General features: G+C 42.9%; 1 protein-coding gene across 2 annotated transcripts in view; it reads left to right on the top strand.

The window, feature by feature from the left end:
* Positions 1 to 22,312, top strand: part of HACE1 (HECT domain and ankyrin repeat containing E3 ubiquitin protein ligase 1) — a 161,256-nt gene that overhangs the window by 31,198 nt on the left and 107,746 nt on the right. For both annotated transcript variants that reach the window (XM_040350164.1, XM_040350165.1), the window contains exons 4-10: positions 746 to 850; positions 6,426 to 6,501; positions 7,750 to 7,881; positions 11,159 to 11,241; positions 16,023 to 16,119; positions 19,838 to 19,939; positions 20,929 to 21,035. In XM_040350164.1, coding sequence (XP_040206098.1) covers positions 746 to 850; positions 6,426 to 6,501; positions 7,750 to 7,881; positions 11,159 to 11,241; positions 16,023 to 16,119; positions 19,838 to 19,939; positions 20,929 to 21,035 — 702 coding nt within the window. The remainder of the gene's footprint in view (positions 1 to 745; positions 851 to 6,425; positions 6,502 to 7,749; positions 7,882 to 11,158; positions 11,242 to 16,022; positions 16,120 to 19,837; positions 19,940 to 20,928; positions 21,036 to 22,312) is intronic.

Genomic DNA, 22,312 nt, shown 5'->3' with positions numbered 1-22,312 from the left:
CAATACCGAACCTGGCAGAGGAAGGACACGTACAAGGCCTTCCTGAATTGTATGGCGAACCTTTCACTAGTGTGACAAGTGTTATTAGTAAATGTTTTAACCCATGCTTTACAAGACTATTTGTGAACAAATGACTAGATGCATTGCTAAAAGTTGTCAAATAATGACATTTTTGGGATTTATTTGTTTGTTCAGACCATCACCTCTCTAGACACAGAAGAGTCACGAACAGCAGATTGTGTGTGTGTGTGTTTTTTTTTCTATATATATATATATATATATATATATATATATATATATATATAAAAATAAATTCTTCTGTGTCCCCCAACAATTGTCACACTTGTAACAGATAATATCCAGTTCTCACTAGTCTCTCGCAGATGAAACACCTAGGCCAAGCCTATCTTGCACATCATGTCGGTGAAAAAGTTGTATCTGCATTGAACTGCTACATACAGTACGTTATACCTTGCATTTGAATAATGAAACACTAAACTAAAAAAATATTGAAATGTCTTGGCGACCTCTCTGTTGAAGCCAGCTACTTTTTATCCTGAGAATTGTTGCTCTAATTGTTTATTTAGCACAATTACTTACATTTTGCGCACTGATTGTATCTCCGAGCAATAAATTGCTTTTGTATAATGTGTAGCTATTTTTGTAGCATGATTCTGTTGCCTATCATTTTGACCTTTTTGTTCTTTTTATACTTTGTTTTTAATGGTGTTTTTTTTTTCTGTAGCTGTGGATCAGTGGAGTGCTTAGTTCTGCTTTTAAAGAGAGGAGCCAATCCAAATTATCAGGATATTTCGGGATGCACACCTCTTCATTTGGCCGCTCGCAATGGGTATGCTTTTACAGTTTAAGTTCAAGCAAATATTTTATTGTGCTCATGATAGCAAATGGGTGACACCTAGATTTACTGTACAGTTGTATGCAAAAGTTTAGGAATCCCTGACAATTTCTATGATTATCATTTATAAATATTTGGGTGTTTGGATCAGCAATTTTATTTTAATCTATCAAATAACTGAAGGACACAGTAATATTTCAGTAGTGAAATGAGGTTTATTGGATTAACAGCAAATGCGCAATATGCATCAAAACAAAATTAGACAGGTGCATAAATTTGGGCAACCCAAAAGAAAAATCGCATCAATATTTAGTAGAGCCTCCTTTAGCAGAAATAACAGCCTCTAGACGTTTCCTATAGCCTGTAATGAGTGTCTGGATTCTGGATGAATGTATTTTGGATCATTCCTCCTTACAAAACATCTCCAGTTCAGTTAGGTTTGATGGTTGCCGAGCATGGACAGCCTGCTTCAAATCACCCCACAGATGTTCAATGATATTCAGGTCTGGGGACTGGGAGGGCCATTCCAGAACCTTGTACTTGTTCCTCTCAATAAATACCTGAGTAGATTTTCAACAGTGTTTTGGGTCGTTGTCTTGTTGAATTATCCAGCCCCGGCATAACTTCAACTTTGTGACTGATTGCTCAACATTATTCTCAAGAATCTGCTGATATTGAGTGTAATCCATGCGACCCGCAACTTTAACCAGATTCCCAGTACCGGCGCTGGCCAGACAGCCCCACAGCATAATGGAACCTCCACCAAATTTTACTGTGGGTAAGTGTTTTTCTTGGAATGCTGTGTTCTTTTGCCACCATGCATAACGCCCTTTGTTATGACCAATTAACTCCAATCTTTGTTTCATCAGTCCACAGTCCCTTATTCCAAAATTAAGCTGGCTTGTCCAAATGTGCGTTTGCATCCCTCAAGTGACTCCGTTTGTGGCGTGTGTGCAGAAAAGGCATCTTTCTCCAGTCATCTTCCAGGACGGCACACCTGAGATGATGGTCCCACCTGACAGGAAACACAATCAACAGAGCTTAAAAGGGCCCCACCCTTTCCTCTGTCCCTCAGTTATTGATTGTGTTTCCCACAGGATGGCAGCGAAACAGTTTTGTTATTTTTTTTAAGTAGACCAAGGTCTTCCCTCCTTGGATATTCTGACCAAAAAGCAAACAGTGGGGTTTGCGTGGACAGATAAAGGCTCTGGCTTTATTCCAAGGAGGGTCCCCCATTCTATATTTTCAGAAAAGCAAGGTATGCTGGGCTACTGCAAAGCCTCCTAAGAATACTGGCGGCATTTTGGTCACAGTGAGGGTGTCCATGTCTCCAGGGACCATCTATCCCACTCTCTCCTCCTACCTGATAGTGGTGAATGGTAAGGAGGAGCCACTCGGATGTCCCATCGGGCCGGGGAGGAGTCGTGCGGGCTACTGCTGTCTTTCCTCAGTGTCTCTGGTGCAGGCTCTGTGAGGATTAGGCACAGATAACTTTTCTCAGAGATTTTCGGGCTTCAGCGTCCTCGGGATTGCACTGCGTATGTCCGGAAGCTTAACGAGCGGTGCGCCAGGATGACGTCACTTCCGCGTGCCTGGGCTACGCCAAAATGGCGGCGATCAGCGTGCTGCAGGCCTCAGAGCGGCAACGGAGCGGGGGTCCAGAGTCCTACATCTCCCCCCAGCCTACACCACAGGCAGTGATCCTTTGCCTATGGCGGGGGTTGCCTTGAGCAAGTTGGAGGACGGATCGATTCCAGCAACACAAGTGCGCCACAGGGGGTGAGTGACTTGGCTGGTGGGGGTAGTGATTCTGGGATGGCCCTTTATTCACTCTCCCCCAAGGGTAGCTCATGGGTAACAGGGGTTTTTTATTGTTTGTTTTTTCAGAAACTGAATGCCCTGCCCAGGAGACTACCAGTAAATCTAGGGGCAAGTCATCTGGCAAATCTAAGCGCTGTGGGAACTGTGGTGATAATCTCCCACAGGACCATACAAAACCCTTCTGTTTTAAATGTATTTATAAGTTAGCAGGTAGAGAGACAGCGCAGGTCATGAAAGAGTGCAGAGCTTTACAGACTGAAATTCTCGCTACTCTACAATCCTTTAAAGCCACGGTGGCAAATAGGGATTTAGCCCCCCTAGGTACAGAACAATCATTTCCGGAAGAGGGGGAAGATTCTGACCAGAGTAGCCTGGGGGATACTAGACCTGGCGGACACCTCCTTTTCTGTGGAGGATCTCCTCAAAGCGATTTATACTTCTGAGGACATCCAGCTGCCACCCACGCAGGTCTCGGTACAAGATAAATTGTTCAGGGGACTTGGTAAAGCACAAACTAAATCATTTCCTGTACATCAATCTCTTAAAGATATTATCTTAAGAGAATGGAAGGAACCAGAGCACAGGGTATTAAGGCTTAAAACCTGGAAGCGTAGGTGCCCCTTCAAAGCAGAGGAAGAAGACAGATTCTTCAAAGTCCCGCGTTTGGATGCTTCTTTAGCTCAAGTATCCAAACACTCGGATCTATCCTTTGAAGATTCCGGTAACATTTGGGATCCAATGGATAAGAAATCCAAGACTCTGTTGCGCAGAGCATGGGACGCCAATGCAGCTGCTATGGCCCTGCATTGGCCTCTGCATGTGTCGCTAGAAATGCGGACGCTTGGGTCCGCAGATTAATGGACCACATAGCACAGGACAGGAAATCCAAAGAAGTACTAGACTCCCTAGAAGTGGTGGGGAAAGCAGTGGCCTATCTAGCAGATGCCGCAGTGGAAACAGTCAGAACTACCGCCAAGTCAGCAGCTCTTTTAAATTCTGCCAGAAGAGCCCTTTGGGTAAAGACATGGGATGGAGATTTCACATCCAAGTCTCGCCTTTGTGGGATTCCCTTTGAGGGATCCCTGCTCTTTGGTTCTGATTTGGAGCAGGTACTGTCTCGTTCCACAGAGAAAGGAAAGAAGTTCCCTGCTAAATCCAAAAAAGATAAAGGGAAGAAATTTTCTCCTGGCCCTCCTTCAAAAAAAAATTTCAGGGAAAGGAGGAGCCAAAGAAAAAGTGGGGATTCGGAAAAGGCAAGGAAAAAGGTGGGATCCTTTTTTCCAGAGCTACTACTTCCAACAAAGAATCTAAATGACGCCAGCATAAAAGTTGGAGGAAGGCTCTCGTAGTTTCTCCCTCATTGGGAAAATATCATGCAGAGTCCTTGTATCACTTTATCAGATTTAGAATATAAGTTAGAATTTCTGTCTCCCCCTCCACCAAACTTTATCCTGACTCATCTCCCCAAAGACCCATTAAAAGCAGGGGGCCTATTGGAGAGTGTCCGGGAACTAGTGGAACAGCAGGTCATCATTCCTGTTCCAGTAGATCAAATCCGCCAGGGGTTTTACTCCCACTTTTTCGTGGTACCAAAACCATCCAGAAAATTCCGGCTGATTATAAATCTACGGAAACTAAACCAACATGCAGTAGCTGTGTCCTACCTAAATCATCAGGGGGAAACAAGGTCCAGCAGGCTGATGAAACTGACCCAGGAGATCCTGGGGGACGTGGAGAAAGACAGACATTCTCTCAGTTTCGGCGGTACATGTGAGAGGATCCCTCAACATTCAGGCAGACGTCCTCAGCATGCAGCCCATTCATCAGGACAGTGCTACACAAGTTATCCAGGTCAAAAGGATATCTTATTCTGATCGCACCCTGGTGGCCGAAGCGAGCATGGTTCCCCACATTGAGAAGGTGGTCGATGGCTCCTCCGCTGCATCTCCCGTCCAGACGCGATCTCCTCTCTCAGGGGCCAGTGTTGCATACCGATCCAGGATCCTTTATATTTGCCTAAAGTGACCTCTGAATTTCACAGGAGATTGTTCTCCCCTCCTTTTGTCAAAACCCAAAAAATTACAGAGCCAAGATTTCATTTATTAGATGTTAGAAGGTGCTTTCTAGCCTATTTGGATAGAGTGAGTGAGTTCAAGAGATCAAATCATGTGTTAATTATTTCTCCGGTCAAAAGAAAGGGCTTCAAGCCTCTAAGCCTACGATAGCCAGGTGGATTACACAGACTATCGCAGTAGCTTATGAACAGTCAGGAAAACCTGTTCCAACTCACATTAAAGCTCACTCAACCAGATCTCTGGCGACCTCTTGGGCAGAAAGGACAGGCGTTTAGATTGATCAAATCTGCAGAGCAGCAACTTGGACGAGCCAAAATACTTTTCTGAGGCACTACAGAGTGGAGCTGTTGTCCCCTCAGAACTTGGCATTGGGCAGGAAAGTCCTACAGGCGGTGATCCACCCTAAGGTAGGCCTGAACTTCTTGCTCATTGTCTCAGGTGTGCCGTCCTGGAAGATGACTGGAGAAAAGTACCAGTTTCACTTACCGGTAACGGATTTTCTAGGAAGTCTTCCAGGACGGCAGGCCTACTTCCCACCCTTAAATGTTGGTGATGTTTGTGTTCACAGAAGGTGTGGGTCTATACTTTGTCATAACTGAGGGACAGAGGGAAGGGTGGGGCCTTTTAAACTGTTGTTGTGTTTCCTGTCGGGTGGGACCGTCATCTCAGGTGTGCCGTCCTGGAAGACTTCCTAGAAAATCCGTTACCGGTAAATGTAACTGGTACTTTTCCCATCACTCTCCCATACAGCTTCTCCCTGTGCAAAGTGTGCGGAATGGTTGAAGGAGGCACAGTGACACCATCTGCAGCAAGTTGATGTTGTAGGTCTTTGGAGGAGGACCGTGGGCTGTTTTTGACCGTTCTCACCATCCTTCGCCTCTCCAATATTTGATGTGCCTGCCACTTCTGGCCTTAACAAGAACTGTGCCTGTGGTCTTCCATTTCCTCACTATGTTCCTCACAGTGGACACTGCTAGCTTGTATCTCTGCGATAACCTTTTGTAGCCTTCCCCTAAACCATAATGTAGAACAATCTTTGTTTTCAGGTAATTTGAGAGTTGTTTTGAGGCCCCCATGTTGCCACTCTTCAGAGGAGAGTCAAAGAGAACAACAACTTGCAATTGGCCACCTTAAATACCCTTTCTCATGATTGGCTGCACCTGTCTATGAAGTTCAAAGCTTAATGAGCTCACCAAACCAATTGTGTGTTCCAATTAATCAGTGCTTAAGTAGTTACAGGTATTCAAATCAACAAAATGACAAGGGTGCCCAAATTTATGCACCTGTCTAATTTTGTTTTGATGAATATTACGCATTTTCTGTTAATCCAATAAACTTCATTTTACTACTGAAATATTACTGTATCCTTCAGTTATTTGATAGATCAAAATGAAATTGCTGATCCAAATATTTATAAAGGATAATCTTGGAAATTGTCAGGGGTTCCTAAACTTTTGCATACGACTGTACATGCTGGAACCACCCAGTTTCTACATCCTTCTCGCTTTTTTTTTTTTTTCAGTTTGTTCAAAATTCTGCTGTAAAGAGCTTTCTAAAGCTTTTGGTACAAAGAGTTTTTTGTTCTTCAATACAGATATGCGTTGGGATTTCACACAATATTAATCATTACATAAATGGAACATCTTAAAATGTAATATTTTTTTTTTTTACAGGCAAAAGAAATGCATGAGCAAACTCCTAGAATACAATGCAGATGTCAACATTTGCAACAATGAAGGACTTACTGCTGTAAGTATGTTTTGTGGCCTAATATGTGGTTAGCTACCTTGCCTTTTAAACCCTGGGAAAGTTATTTCGTGTTTTGAAAATCCATATTAAAAAAAAAAAAAAGTTTCTTGTCAGGTATGGCCAGAACAGAAATAAGGGTAAATCGTCCCAGGTCCCAGTGGAGGATAGTGTAGGCTTTTTTTAATATGCCTTTTATTGGAGAAATATTGTGCTTGCTATCACCGAAAATGCTGATGCACTGGCCTCAAAACTTTAGGACACTGGCCCAAAGCAAGTGGCAGATCAGGATAGAGACTCTTTATCTACACCAGTGGTTCTCAACCTTACTAGTGCCGTGACCCCTTGATAAAATTTCCCAAGTTGCGGGGACCCCTAGCGGTAAAATTCTTTTCGTAGCGTGGTTGGCGTCCCTTCCACTTGTACAATAGTGAAACCCATTATGGTACATTTAAGGATGTACCCCTCTATCTCTTTGTTCTCCTTTCTTTCCCTTTCCCCTCCCCCATCCCTCTCTCTAGCCGTCTTTTGCTCCATTTTTTCTTTTGTTCCTTCCCCTCTTTTTCTCTCCCTTCCATGCATTCTCTATTTTTATTTCTTCTCTTATTTCTTGGTGGGGTTAGTAGGATCAGTGGCAGTGCTGGCGGGGAGTTCTGATCAGTCAACTTAGGTTCTCTTAATCAAGGTCATCTGCTGATCTGAGAACTGTAGTGGGGACTTTTCATGGCAATTATAATCACAGGTAGTGTTACTCACTGTGCCTCCGCATTCACGGTGTCTGAGACTTTGTAGTGTCTCGTAGCAGTGACACCTATGCTGAAATCAGGAGATAGGGTCTCCTCCAGCCTCTCCCACTTCACATTCCTCATGTCAGCTGACTTCTAATCTCTGCCCCCCAGCCATGCCGTGAACTGAATGGACGGCTGAGTGGGCGGCTGCAGGCTTCAGGAACAGCCCATGATTTGGTGACCCCCTGGCAAATCATCATTTTACCCCCAAGGGGGTCCCGACCCCCAGGTTGAGAACCACTGATCTACACACTGTTTCAGGTTAGAGACTGAAACTGCTGAAGCACAAGAGTCGGCATGGCAGCTAAGCAACTGGTATTTTAAGGAGAGGCCAACAATGACAGCCTCAGTGTTTTCTTTCTAACAAGCTGTCTTTTAGAAGTGATCTCAAGATGGCTATTAAAGAAAATGGGCATGTCAGCAGTTTGTTTTTCTTAACTGAAAGCTTCTCTTTTATTTTAAGATTCACTGGTTAGCAGTAAATGGGCGGACAGAGCTTCTTCACGACCTTGTACAGCATGTCACCAATGTAGACGTGGAAGATGCTATGGGACAAACGGCGCTACATGTGGCATGCCAGAATGGACACAAGACTGTAAGTGTTTTCTCTAATATTTGAGAGTGTAACGTAACCTGTTAGTGCTGCAGCTGCCCCCACATCCCCCTCTGATCCCCACCATGACAGAAGACTGGGGATCGTCTACCTGTGTCTGCTGCCACAATTATAAAAAAAAAAAAGTGGCTTTGTGGGGCTCTACCCACCAGGTCACGTCATTTGTTCATGGTATTCTGTGAATGGACACTATAGCTACCGACAGCCTTTGCAGCAGTCGGGTTATAGTTCTTAAAGGGGTGGTTCACCCTAAAAACTACTTTTTTATTACACTGGCCCCCCACATTACAATACGATTAAGGCTATTTTTTTTTTTTTTGATGCTGTACATACCTTTGTACAGCATATTCACCCGTGGCTTCTGGGTTGCGAGTCCCGCGGGAGTGGGCGTTCCTAACATGTCTGTGATTGACATTTTGACCAAAAACGAGCTCCCCCCGTCGCGTAAGCCGCGTCACGGTTGGTGAAAGGAGCCGAACGGTGATGCGCATGCGCAGTATAGCGCCGACTCGCTGTTCGGCTCCTTTCGCCAACCGTGACGCGGCTTACACGATGGGGGGAGCTCGTTTTTGGTCAAAATGTTGGGAACGCCCACTCCCGCGGGACTCGCAACCCCGAAGCAACGGGTGAATATGCTGTACAAAGGTATGTACAGCATCAAAAAAATAATAGCCTTAATCGTATTGTAATGTGGGGGGCCAGTGTAATAAAAAAAAGTAGTTTTTAGGGTGAACCACCCCTTTAATAAACTAAGCCTGTGCTGTTGAGCGCAGTGGTAGTTCATTGAAAGTTTCTGTCAGTGTAACTGAATGCTCGTAAGAGGTACAAGTATACAGCTTACACACAGAGTCTGCAAGATCCCCATGATCTGCTGATCGTGGGCGCGCAATGCTTTGCAGGCTCCCAATAAATTAAATAATAAATGCACATTTCCTTATCTTCAAAAATGTGCATTTATTTATATATTTTTTAAATGGTGACCGTATCCTTGAATGACACCTTTGCTGCTTACACATTGAAATTAGAATAAGGGAGAATGTTTGGTTTAATTCTGGATAGGTAAGAGAAAATGTTGCTGCCCTTGTATAGTTGTCATTGGGCTGAAATGGATATGCCCCTCCCCAGTTTGGTTTGCTGGAATTAAAGCGGAGTTCCACCCAAAAGTAGAACTTCCTCTTTAAGCACTCCTCGCTCCATGACATTCCACATTTGGCATGTCCTTTTTTTGGGTGTGGGGGGGCGCAACGAGTGTGTACCCTCATTTTAGTAGGACTTCCTCCTTTTTTTTTTTGGCCGCCTAGGCGACTCCTCTCCTCCTCTCGCCCTTGGTGGCCCCCTCCCTGCCAGCGATCTTCTGGGACACAACTCGGGTCCCAGAAGATTGGCTGGCCAATAGGCGAGCGCAGCGTGACTCGCGCATGCGCAGTGCGCGCCTGGCCGTGAAGCTGTAAGCTGTCATGGCCGACTTCCACAGTTACGATGGAAAGGAGCGAGCCTCCGGGCGGCCGCGTAGCTGGATCGTGGCGCAGGTAAGTGTCGGTTTATTAAAAGTCAGCAGCTATGCTTTTTGTAGCTGCTGACTTTTACTAAACTAAAACACGGGTGGAACTCTGCTTTAAGCACTAGGTCCTGGGCAATTCATAAAGCAGCCCAGTCAGTGCTAGCCCTAAATATGGGCGTAACATGTTGCAAAAGATGTAGTTGGCCTTTAAATTTATCAATACTTGTTTTTAGTACATCTTTGACAAGTGCAAAAACAAATGGCCATTCTTCTTTCTAGAAGTTTTAGGAGTTGATAGTACAGAGATAGAGTACAGTAAGTTATAGGGGTGTCAAGGCTGCTCAGTTAAAATAAAGGGAAAAAGTTTAGGGGAATAAAAGATTGCAGCTAACCACATCTAACGGCTGTTGAGCTCCAATACTTCTCATTTTTGTTATTGGGTTTATATATGCTCTAAATTCGTATGCCTCAAAAGTAAACAGTATATGCTATATGGCAGGCTTCCTGCACAGTAAATGTGTACATGCTGGCTTCGAAATTCTTTTTCACAGCCTGTGATGTTGGCTCCTCCCCATGTGCACCATCCCTTTTACTTTGTATTGTTTGAGAATGACAGCTATGTACTCTCCACATGCACAGAACTGTGTACACCAAACCCTCTCCGAAGCATTCCCATATAAATAGGTACTAAAAACTAGATACATTTTCATTACTGCAACAAATGTGAATATAAGAAATGAGTACCAACATATTGCTATATGTGTGCAGATCTATGCTATTTTAACTCTTCGATTGTAAGCTTGCAGGAGCAGGGCCATTCTAACCCTCTTGTATTGAATTATATTGTTGGTGTATTGTCTCCCTTTATATTGTAAAGCGCTGCACAAACTGTTGGTGCTATATAAATCATATATAATAATTAAATCCTACAAAACTGGCAGAACTGGCACAGAAATCGCAAACAAAAAACGCCACATTCTCATGAGGAATACACCTAAAAGGAGAAGTCCAGCCTGAGCTTTTTAGCCTGGGCTTCTCCTCTGGGTCACAGGCGTGCAATTAGTTTTGCACTCCTGTGACCCGTTTTCAGTGGAGAGCAGACTGATGTCGGCTCTCTGCTGACGTTGCTGCCCTCAGTCGGGGCAGCGGGTCATCCCAACTTCCAGGTCTGGATCCACCAGCTGCCCTGATTGATGGCAGTCTCGGCAAGCCTCTCCCCGCCCCTCCACAGCTCATCGCTCCAATGAGCATGGAGAAGCAGACCAGGAGTGATGCTGACTGACGGTCAGCATCGCTCTGCTCGGGAAGGAGTGAGAACCGAGCCACCGGCGGTGTTCTGTGACTCGGTTCTCAGTGCAGAGATGGGGGCAGCTCTTTGTAACTGCATAGATGTTAAGTATGAAAACACAAAAATGTTTCAGGACTTACAAAGAACTTCCCATACTATACAAATAACTTGATTTCTGCAGATCCTATTTTTGAACCTGTATTCTTCCCTGCAGTGCCTAATATGTGATCAATTATCTTCAGGATTGCTCAATTTTTGGACTATACTGTGCTATGTAATTGTGATGTTTTAAAATGTATACACAACTTGGGTGTTTCGTCCATGAGAGTGTTGCTTTCAGTTCCTTGTTCTGTATTCCTCTTTTGAGACTGACACCCAAATCATTTTCACTACTTCAAACACTTTACAGCTAACCAAAGCCCTGATGTGATGTAACACCTTTTTATCCTATTGTGTTTTTTGTTTTTTAGACTGTACTCTGCTTACTAGACAGTGGTGCAGATATTAACAGGCCTAACGTTTCAGGATCCACTCCGCTGTACTTTGCATGCAGGTAAGGCACAATCATTTTGTTTTAGGACTAGAATAACTTTTTAACATTGTATAATGCATATATTATGGAGCCTGGAAAGCAATTGATGGTATTGGCACCAATAGCCTTGCAGTTGATTAGGAAGTTACTGTAGATCAGTGTTTTTATTTATTATTTTTATCTACTGCAGGTACTTGTACAACATTATCAATTAGTGCTTTACATATATATTGTACATTCACATCAGTCCCTGCCCTCAACAATCTAAGGTCCCTAACTCACATTCATACATACATATACATATACTATGGCCAGTTTAGACATGAGCCAATTAACCTTCCAGCATGTTTTTACAGTGTCGGAGGAAACCCACACAGGTACAAGGAGAACATGCAAACTCCAGGCAGTTAAGGCCCTGGTTGGGATTCGAACCGGCAACCCTAGTGCTTCAAGGCAGAAGTGAACCATTTCCCGTGTAGTAGTATCCAGCCTATGGCTTCCCAGATGTTCATGTTTGGCACAGCCATTGTGCATTAGTTTAGCAATTGAAATTGGGAGGCGCTTTCCAATGCACTTGTCTGGGGGATAACAATAGTGGAGTGGTTTATACATCTGTCCTGTCAGTTGTTATCTCTTGCTTATTAATAGCACAAAGTGCAGCGCCTTAACACATTAAAGGACCACCGTGGTAGTCCTCTTCCTCTTTGGATGGTGAAAGTCACACTGGGACAGCAAGATTCTTTTTTTTTTTTTTTTTTTTCTTACTTTCTTTATAATGAAGGAATGTTAAAGGGGTTGTAAAGGATTTTTTTTCTCTAAATAGCTTCCTTTACCTTAGTGCAGTCCTCCTTCACTTACCTCATCCTTCCATTTTGCTTTTAAATGTTCTTATTTCTTCTGAGAAATGCTCACTTCCTGTTCTTCTGTCTGTAACTACACACCGTAATGCAAGGCTTTCTCCCTGGTGTGGAGAAAGCCTCTTGAGGGGGCGAGCAGGCAAGTCAGGACACTCTATACTTTGCAGATACAGAAAGGAGCTGTGTGTTAGTGGGCGTCCTGACACTCCTGCTCGCCCCCGCAAGAGGCTTTCTCCACACCAGGAAGAAAGCCTCGCATTACGGTGTGTAGTTACAGACAGAAGAACAGGAAGTGAGGATTTCTCAGAAGAAAAAAGGACATTTAAAAGCAAAATGGAAGGATGAGGTAAGTGAAGGAGGACTGCACTAAGGCAAAGGAAGCTATTTAGGGAAAAAAATGTTTTCCTTTACAACCCCTTTAATGCATTACATTTAAAGCATTACTGTCACATAAAGGCACTGCATTTTGTGATTATCGATTTGTTTTGAGGAGTTTGTGTACATTTTACCTTTTGCTAGCTGCCTTAAAGGGGTTGTAAACCCTCAAGTTTTTTTCACCTTAATGCATTCTATGTATTAAGGTGAAAAACGTTCTGCAGTGCAGCAGCCCCCCAGACCCTCCTTTTTTACTTACCTGAACCCGATCGCTCCAGCCACTGTCTCGGGTCCTCATTGGATAGATTGATAGCAATGGCTCGGGAGCGCATCCGCATGAATGTCCCATGGAAAGCGGCTTTCCGTGGGGACACTCAAGAAGGGGAGGGGCCAGGAGCACCGATGGGGGTCCCCAGAAGAGGAGGATCGTGGTTGCTCTGTGCAAAACCCTAAGACTATGCCAGCCCCTCTATTAGAGCCTGGCATAGCACACTATGTAAGTTGTTTTAAAAAATGAGAGTTGTAAATGCTGAATTTGAGCTGTCTTCAGGCCAGTCACGTGACTCGTGGCCGATTTACAGATCAGATGTCTTTGCGGGAGGAGTCATGATCTCCCTCTGACGTCAGCCGGGGAGATCACGTGGCTGCTCGTCTCCTCCCGCAGAAGCTCTGTCTCAAAGCTTTTAAGCGGCCGCGAGTCACGTGATCAGCCTGAAGATTGCTCAGAATTGGTATTTAGAACACTTGTTTTTTAAAACGACTTGCATAGTGTGCTATGCCAATGTCTAATAGAGGGGCTGGCAGTGACAATTTTGCAGGTGTTTTTTAATTTTTAAGAATAACATTTCGTGGTCAGAGCAGAGAGGGCATACAGGAAGTGGCAGATTCAGGGAGCTTTTTTTTTTTTTAAACGTTGTTCTGTGCTATGTAATCTGTTTTAAGGGACCAGGATCTGTTTATATTTTTTTTTTTTGGGGGGGGGGGGGGGGGGTTTAACAAACACTTTAAAACAGAGTTACACCCAAAAATTGAACTTCCCACTTTCGGGCACAGATAGCTGCAGTAACCGAGGATATCTACGCCACATCTCCTCCATCCCCCCTGCTGTCTTCTGGGAGATGCACAGGTCCCAGAAGACAGCAGGGACCATTCAGATTGTGTAGTAGGGAACCAGGCTGTGAAGCCGCAATGCTTCTCTTCCTGATTCCCTTACCGAAGATGGTGGCGGGAACACCCAAGAGCTGAGGGACAGATCGGCTTCGGGTGCCAACATTGCGGGCGTCCTGGACAGGTAAGTGTCCTTTATTTTATAAGTCAGCAGCTGCAGTATTTGTAGCTGCTGACTTTAAAAAAATAAATAAAAAATTTGGTTAAAACGAGATGAAAATGGCAAGGAGGGACATTTACCCTCATGAACTAACTTCCTGTTTTCACGGAGCTGTGCCTGAGTTTGTTCAAACCTTAATACCATAAATAATAACATGATATTAGATTTTTTGATTTTTTTTTACTCCAGGAGTATATGAGTTTGGAAATTCTAGAGCAATGCTTAAATAATGCATTACAATTTTTAATTAAACATATTAGATTTTCGTTGACTAAAATTATTTTATTGGACTAAATTGTAATGGAGATTCTATCTATCGGGGTTTGTTTATTGCCAACTAAAGTTCTTGTTGGAGTAAATATTTCTGGGTGTACTTCTGTCTAAATGCAATAAAAAATGGAGTTGATTTACAGGGAGCACTGTGAATTAGTGGTAAACACTTGAGTTTAGGTTTGAACTGTCGCCCAAAATATGCATGGAGTTTACAAGGTTTTTCCTATATTAATGTAGGGTTCTAAAGGTTGCACTGATCACATGGGCGGAGGTGTTGGTTTGAAGAACATTGTATGAAGTTGCTTGGTGGAGAACAAGACTGTTTATGCAACATATGGATAATATTAGATTTATGCCACATTGGACATTATATTTTGTATTTATTTGTCACAACAGCTGGTCTATGGTGTTTTGTCTCTAAAATTGTGAGAGTAGCTATACAGTATTGGAGAATGCTCATTAGACAGTTAGGGCCTGTTCACACTAGAACATGGTGCAGAAGACCCGTGCTCTGTGCTGCTTTCCGACACCGCATTCCAATTGTGCTGCCCTTGCGATCTGCAGTGGGTGTCAGTGCAAAGTTAATGATGCCCAAAACACAAGTCGTAAACGTAGTACATTTGCCCACACTGGATCGCTTTGTACAAAAGTACTGTGTTATCTAGTTACAGTGTGATTCCAAAAGTTGTGCATGCAATTCGGCGAAATATGCAGGCTGGTATTATTGACCTTGTCCTGAAAAGGGTAAATGTTTGGCTGTTAAAGGGGTTGTAAAGGTACAATTTTTTTTCCTAAATGGCTTCCTTTACCTTAGTGCAGTCCTCCTTCACTTACCTCATCCTTTTTAAATGTCCTTATTTCTTCTGAGAAATCCTTACTTCCTGTTCTTCTGTCTGTAACTCCACACAGTAATGCAAGGCTTTCTCCCTGGTGTGGAGTGTCGTGCTCGCTCCCTCCCTTAGACTACAGGAGAGTCAGGACTCTCTTTACGTTGCAGAAAGAGAAAGGAGCTGTGAGTTAGTGGGCGTCCTGACACTCCTGCTTGCCTCCTCCCCCCTTTAAGGGAGGGGGTGAGCATGACACTTCACACCAGGAAGAAAGCCTTGCATTACGGTGTGTAGTTACAGACAGAAGAACAGGATGTGTCCTTATTTCTTCTGAGAAATCCTCATTTAAAAGCAAAATGGAAGGATGAGGTAAGTGAAGGAGGACTACACTAAGGTAAAGGAAGCTATTTAGGAAATTTTTTTTTTACCTTTACAACCCCTTTTAAGCTGACATCCTGCTTTCTTCATTGACCAAGAACAGCTAGGCAGATAAGGAAATCGAATGTCCTTGCTGCATACTTGTTCCTGGTCAGGAAGTATTTAAACCATAGGATCTGAATGGCGGCTAGGCAACTAGTATTTTCAGAAGGCGGTCAGCACTGACCCTCATGAGAGTAACCCCTCTGCATAGAAAGATGGTAACTCCTATGGTGAAGTGCATGTAAATAATGAACAGTGCTTCTGCTTTATCATGTTGGCCTTTTTTCTGTATAGAAAAGGCTCATTATTTCTTTGGTTACATTGTAGCCCAGCTACAGAATGGCTCTGCAGTATTACACATTACCATCTTAATAAGTATAAAAGTTATCAAGCCAGTCTTCCTATAAAAATAATGAAATGTACAATGACAGCACTGTGGTAAGACCTTTAGTGCCTTTGTTCTGTTTTCAAAGCGGATATTCATATATTGTCTTTCTTTCATATTACATTTTGTACATCTGAAGGGAAATGACAGTAAATGTGTTTTTGTGGGAGATAAGATTACTTGAAATTAATTTCTTCAGCAGCAATAGCTTGTAGCCAAACGAAAAGGCAATGAGAGATTGAGCAAGTGAGATTTGATGTGTTTTTGTTTGTATTACAATTAATATGCTATCAAGCCTACAGCTTGTAGTACAAGTACTTTTCTTTTGTTTTCCTCAGTCACGGACAAAGAGATACAGCACAGATACTTCTGCTACGTGGTGCTAAGTACCTGCCAGATAGAAACGGCGTTACACCATTGGATCTGTGTGTGCAGGTATGTCTTGTGACTTCTATAGTTCTAAAAGATGTGTGCAGGAACTAATACACCATGCGTTTTTATATAGAAATACTCCAGCTGTCTGTTATTACCAGTACGGATTTGAGTTCACCTTTTCAGGCAGAATTTCACTTTTCATAATAAATACAATCCTCTTTGTAATATTTCTGCCCCAGCCATCCCAATGTTCTTATCTCTCACATACCTCATCCACAAAGGGTTTGATATTTCAGGTTCTTTCTGCTTGCGTAGGTCATCTCCCATCATCCACTGTGTTTTTGCATCACAGAAAAGGGTGTAATAGGCAGTGTTGCTACAGAATGAGCAACGTATAAGACGCCCCCCTAATTTTCCATCAAAAATGTTGGTTTTGGGATATACTCACCGTATAAGATGACCCCTCACTGTGCCGCCTGTAACATGCCTCACTGTGCCGCCTGTAACATGCCTCACTGTGCCGCCTGTAACATGCCTCACTGTGCCGCCTGTAACATGCCTCACTGTGCCGCCTGTAACATGCCTCGACGACGATCTCCCTACCTTCTCCTGTTCTCCGTATGTCAGACGTCGGTGGCCATCCATTATTCAAAAGCCGCGCCTCCTTCTCAGGCTGTTCCGTGATAGGCGGAACACTCATTTTCCCAGCAGAGCCTCTGTTCAGTGTTCCGCCTATCACGGACGTCGTCTCGTCCGAGGCCGAGGCTGAGGATGAAAAGGCATCCGTGATAGGCGGAACACTAAACAGAGGCTCTGCTGGGAAAATTAGTGTTCTGCCTATCACGGAAAAGTCAGAGGAGGAGGCGGGCTTTTTTAATAATGGATGGCCGACGGCTGACACACAGGTACATGTAATTGCGGTAACGCCGCCCAAATAATGGGAACGGCGTTACCGCGAGGGGAAGAGTAATCTGGTAGATTACTCGTTACCCTCAAAAGGGGCATCGTTCGGTAACGGCGTTTATTTTAACACCGTTACTTACAACACTGGTAATAGGGCATGTATTACCAACCTGAACCACACCTTCCTCATTACTATACCGCCGCTTAATTCTTCCCCTAAGGTGACCATACACATTACAATCTGATTGTACAAGCACCTTTAGATCTCCCATCAGCTATGTAGTGCAAAGCCCTGTCGAATTTGATACAAATTGAATGGATTGTTCAGGTGTGTCTTCCTATTACATAGTTCTAGTAAATCCAAAGGCAATTGTACAGCGATTGAACGTTCAGATTGCATAGTATGACAATCATTATACAATTATATAGGAGGGAATGGATGGAGACACTCGGTTGTCAGGCCCCCTTCATATCTCCACGTAGCCAAAACTCACATTCCTGCATGTATTTATTTTGTTGTTTTGGAGCGTTTGCACCCTATGCTCAACAATTGCCCCAAAGAAGATGAGCTTTTTTTTTTCATGCCACCCCCCCCATGTTAAGGGCATGTGGCTTGGTATAGTTCTGGCCTTTCCCACCCTGTCGCGGTATGGATTTTTTATTTTTTGGCAAGGGGTTCCCCTTAAATTCTGTACCAGACTCTAAAGGGTTCACATTAAGCTGTCAGCAGGAAAGCCCACTGATGAGTCACCTGTTATACCAGCTATACACTGGTTGTTAAAGTGGTAGTATACTCTGTACTACCACTTCAACCTACAGGTAAGCCTATAATAAGACTTACCTGTAGGTATAAAGAATATCTCCTAAACCTTTAAGGTTTAGGAGATATTCTACCCGCAATGCGCCGCTGACTGCAGCGGCGCATGCGCAGAGGAGATCCTCGGCTAAAGGCCCGGCAGCCGCCGGACCTTGCCGGGGAGAAGTCTCCCGCGCGCGGGAGTGACGACATCGCTGCTCCAGCCAATCGCAGCGCTGGAGCGGCGATAACCGGAAGACACGCCGAGGAAAGATGACATCTCCCTCGGCGTGGACCAGGTAAGTTCCTCTCACCTCGTTCCGAGGTAAGTATTTCATAATGAGCTAGTATGCGGTGCATACTAGCTCATTATGGCTTTTGCTTTTCAGGTTTAAAAAAAAAAAAAAAAAAGACAGCGGTTTACTACCGCTTTAAAGATGCCGGCGGCCCACTGGCTAGAAAAAAAAAATGCTAAAAACTGGTGTTTAACAGTGGCAAACGGCGTTTATGAATTTTTTTTTTCAGCTGGCAAATCACCCCCTAAATTTTTTTTTATTTTTTTTTCCTCCTTGAAGCTTAAGCTGGAAAAAGCTTACAGTAGTGTGCATGGGCACATAGAATAACACAATTTGATTCCAGGTGCAGAAAAAAAACGCTCAAAATCGCTGCTAGGAGCTGTAGCAGCTTGGAGCCTAATGAGAAACACCACTACCTATGTAAAACTAAACTATCTTGTGTGTGTATGTGTATACATACAGTCTGCTATAAGGCACTTGGCCAATGTGTTAATAGGTTGTCAACATAAAGACCCGTCAGCTATGGCTGCAGTTGACAATTAGTTGTGCAACAAGTACAATTTGTTTTTATTGACCGTTTGGTTGTGTGTATTTTACAGTTTTGTAGTTAAAATATTATATGCATTATGGTGTGCTACTTCATGCCAGTAAAGTCAGATCAATCACTTTCTGTACATATGTTTTTGGATGTGGCATTTGAGCGGTAGTTAAGTCATTTCTTAGGCTGCATTCATACCTGAACGTTTTCAGCTCGCAAAATCCCATTCATTTAAATGGCACCTGCCTGTACACATCTGAGTGTTTTTGTAGCCTGAAGCTTAAAAAAAAGTACATGAGCTTCTATTTGGGCAGATTACAGGCGTTTTTTTTTTTTTTCCTTGGTGACCTTTTGACCTGTGCAAAATCGAGGCAAAAACGTTCTGCCCGAAAACAAAACGCTCAGGTGTAAATGCAGCCTAAGTGAATTGGCTGAATTTAGTCCTGCTCTAGATTTAAGGAGATTATTGCTCAGTTTGTCATGTATTTAGCCATAGATGCAGCTTGCTGATTCTTTTGTTACTACCCCCCTCTAGAGGTTAATATTGGTATAGCATTGTTGCTCTACTAAGTAGATGATCTGCACCTGTAGAGGTAAAAAATTGTTGTAACCAATGATGTATTTGGAGCGCACACATGAAGAAATACTAAGTAGCTTCCTGATCATTCCTTGAATTTTATTTTGAAGTAAAAGAAAGCAGGTCCCTAATCCATAGTTAAATCATAATGTTTATTTGCAGTGGATTGAAATCTGCTTTGCATTGAGGCTGTCTTGATAATTTACCGTCAATGTTTTTACAGTAAAGTAAAACCTTGGTTTGCAAGCTTAAAATCGTTCTAGAAACATGCTTGTAATCCAAAGCACTTGTATATCAAAGCATTTTTTTTACAGGGTATAAAAGAGAAGAGATGCACCTCTAAGTGTAGCAATAAGTTACTAAATGTTGTACCTTCATTAAATGTAACCATATTGTACACTCAGAGGTTCCTCTCTTCTTCTTTTTTTTTTTTTTTTTTTTTTTTTTTTTTATACTCAGTTGTGACATGACGCTACTCTTATATCAAGACATCGCTTGTATATCAAGGCAAAATTAAAACCCTTTGCTTGACTTGCAAAACGCTCTCAAACCAAGTTACTCTTAAACCAAGGTTTTACTGTAGTTTGCGTTAACATGGGCCAACTATTAACCGTAAAACAATAATTTCTTGTCTTTTCAAACACATTTTTTTATTTTTCCCCTCCAAGGGTGGATATGGTGAAACTTGTGAAGTGCTTATACAGCACCACCCCAGACTGTTCCAGACGTTAATACAGTTGACTCAGAATGAAGATATTCGGGAGAATATGGTACTACTTGTTAGCATTTTCATTGCATTTTTCTTTTAGCTCCTTCTTTCAGTTCAATCCCTATCCCTAACTGGATTTATGAGCTGGAATTTTTCTATGCTGCTGAAATTTGACTAGTTTGCAGCAGCTTCAAGCAACCAGGGAGCAATAATACTTTGCCATCATAATGTTCCAGCAGTCCTGTTGCTTTAGTTTTGCTTCTTTTTGTGCATAAGTATTACGTTTTGGGCTGTACCTTGTTAAACAATGTAATAGGTTTTATTTATTTTATGATTATACAATGGGTCCTAAATCAGTATATTTGTAATTTTTTTTTCTAAACTATTTTCTATTGTAATTTTTTAAGTTGTCATTAGCAAAGGTTATGGTCTTATGCCCCGTACACACCATCACTTTATGTGATGGAAAAAAATGAAATTTTCTGTGAAGTAAAAAACGACGTTTTTGAAACTTCAATTTTCCAAAACGACGTTGCCTACACACCATCGTTTTTTCACAATGCTCTAGCAAAGCGAGGTTACGTTCACCACTTTTTTCCATTGAAGCTCGCTTCATAACTAGCTTCTGGGCATGCGCGGGTTTAAAAACGTTGTTTTAAACATCGTTTTTTGCTACACACGGTCAATTTCTGTGAAACAAAAAAAACGACGTTTTGAAAAACGACACATAAAATTGAAGCATGCTTCAATTTTTTTTTGTCATTTTTCACAAGACATAAAACAACGTTTTCCCCCACACACGGTCATTTAAATTGACGTTTTTAAAAATTTCGTTTTTTTTTCATCACATAAAGTGATGGTGTGTACGCGGCATTATACTTTTAGTGCGCTTGATATTGTTTTTTGCATGTTTTATTTAGAGGAACAATTATTTTTGGAAGTCTTTTTGTGTTTAATTAGATATCAGTCGTCGCCTTAAATTTTTTTATTTTATTTTTTTATTTGTGTATTTTTGGCTTATATTTCCTACTTTTGTATATTTTTATGTAGTTACGGCAAGTCCTGGAACTATTATCCCAGCAAAATGAAAGCCAGTACCATAAAGTACTTACAAGTCTTGCAGAGGTTGCTACTACAAATGGCCACAAACTCCTAAGGTAATGTTTTTTTTTATTGGACACTGGGTGTGCGCAAATGTTGATGTGAATTATACTGGCGACTGCAAAACTGGAGGAGCAAATGGATGATCCCAATGTACCTGGTATGTTAATGTGCTTTTTGTTATTTGCTGGTAAGGTTTTGAAGGGACTCTATCGTAAAGGAAGTGTGAGGGGTGCCATTGCCGGTCTCTTTCTAAAATGCTAATCCCCTGGCTGTGTCTGATTTGATTTAAAGTGTAAAATCATATATTAATTTTTATTTCTAGCCACTCCTAATAATACAAACAATCTTGAAGTTTGTAAAAGTTGTGAAGAATCCCACGCATTACTTCCTTGATTTCTGTGACACATATTCACTTTGCCCTGTGCTGCTGTGTCACACATTTCAGAGCCTGTCTACTGAATTAGAGGTGCTGTGAGGTGGCATTTCAAGAAGTGGAGTCTGTACCTTGCTACCAAGTAGTGATTCTTGTACTAAGGGGATATATAGTCCTTAGAAATTGAAAGTAAACGACAGAGGAGGAGAAGCTGCAAAGCATGCAGGGAAGCCTGGAAGTTGTGGATAGAGATGACCCTCTAGGTGAAGCACTCTCCTGGGGGGTCACCTTGCAGGCGTGATTCCGATTCCATCATTCACGTCCATAGATGCTGAATGTAGGACTCGGCCGTCGCCCGCGTCATTGAATTTGATTGACCGCAGCGGAAGCCAATGGCTGCGCTGTTATGAATCTATCCAATAGAACCCCGGCCATAGAGGTATAGCGCGTCTCTGCCAAGTGATCGCTGGGGGGCTGGTCAGTGTCAGAAGTTTTTTCACCTTGATGCATTAAGGTGAAAAAACATGAGGGTTTACAACTTTAAAGGAGTTGTAAACTCTAGGGTTTTTCACCTTTTAATGCATTAAGGTGAAAAAACCTTTTGTGCTGCAGCTGCCCCCAGAGCGTTCCAGCATCGAGGACGAGCCCAGCAGCTCCAGCCGCTGTCTGGGGTCCTTGTTGGATAGATAAATAGATAGCAGCAGGAGCCACTGGCTCCCACTGCTGTCAATCAAATCCAGTGACACGGGGGCAGGACCGAGTCCTGCTTCCTGTGTCAATGGACGCAGCAGCAGGACTCGAGGGTGCCCCCATGGAAAACGGCTCACTGCGGGGGCACTAAATGAAGAGGAGGAGCTAAGATCGCTGTCGGCTGACCCCAGAAAAAGGAGGATCAGGGCTGCTCTGTGCCATACCCTTGCCGAGAGCAAGTATAACATATTTGTTATTTTAAAAAAA

The sequence above is a fragment of the Rana temporaria genome, chromosome 4 (assembly GCF_905171775.1).
Source record: "Rana temporaria chromosome 4, aRanTem1.1, whole genome shotgun sequence".
In the NCBI taxonomy this organism is placed as follows: Eukaryota; Metazoa; Chordata; class Amphibia; order Anura; family Ranidae; genus Rana; species Rana temporaria.
This window is presented reverse-complemented; position numbering and strand designations above follow the sequence as displayed.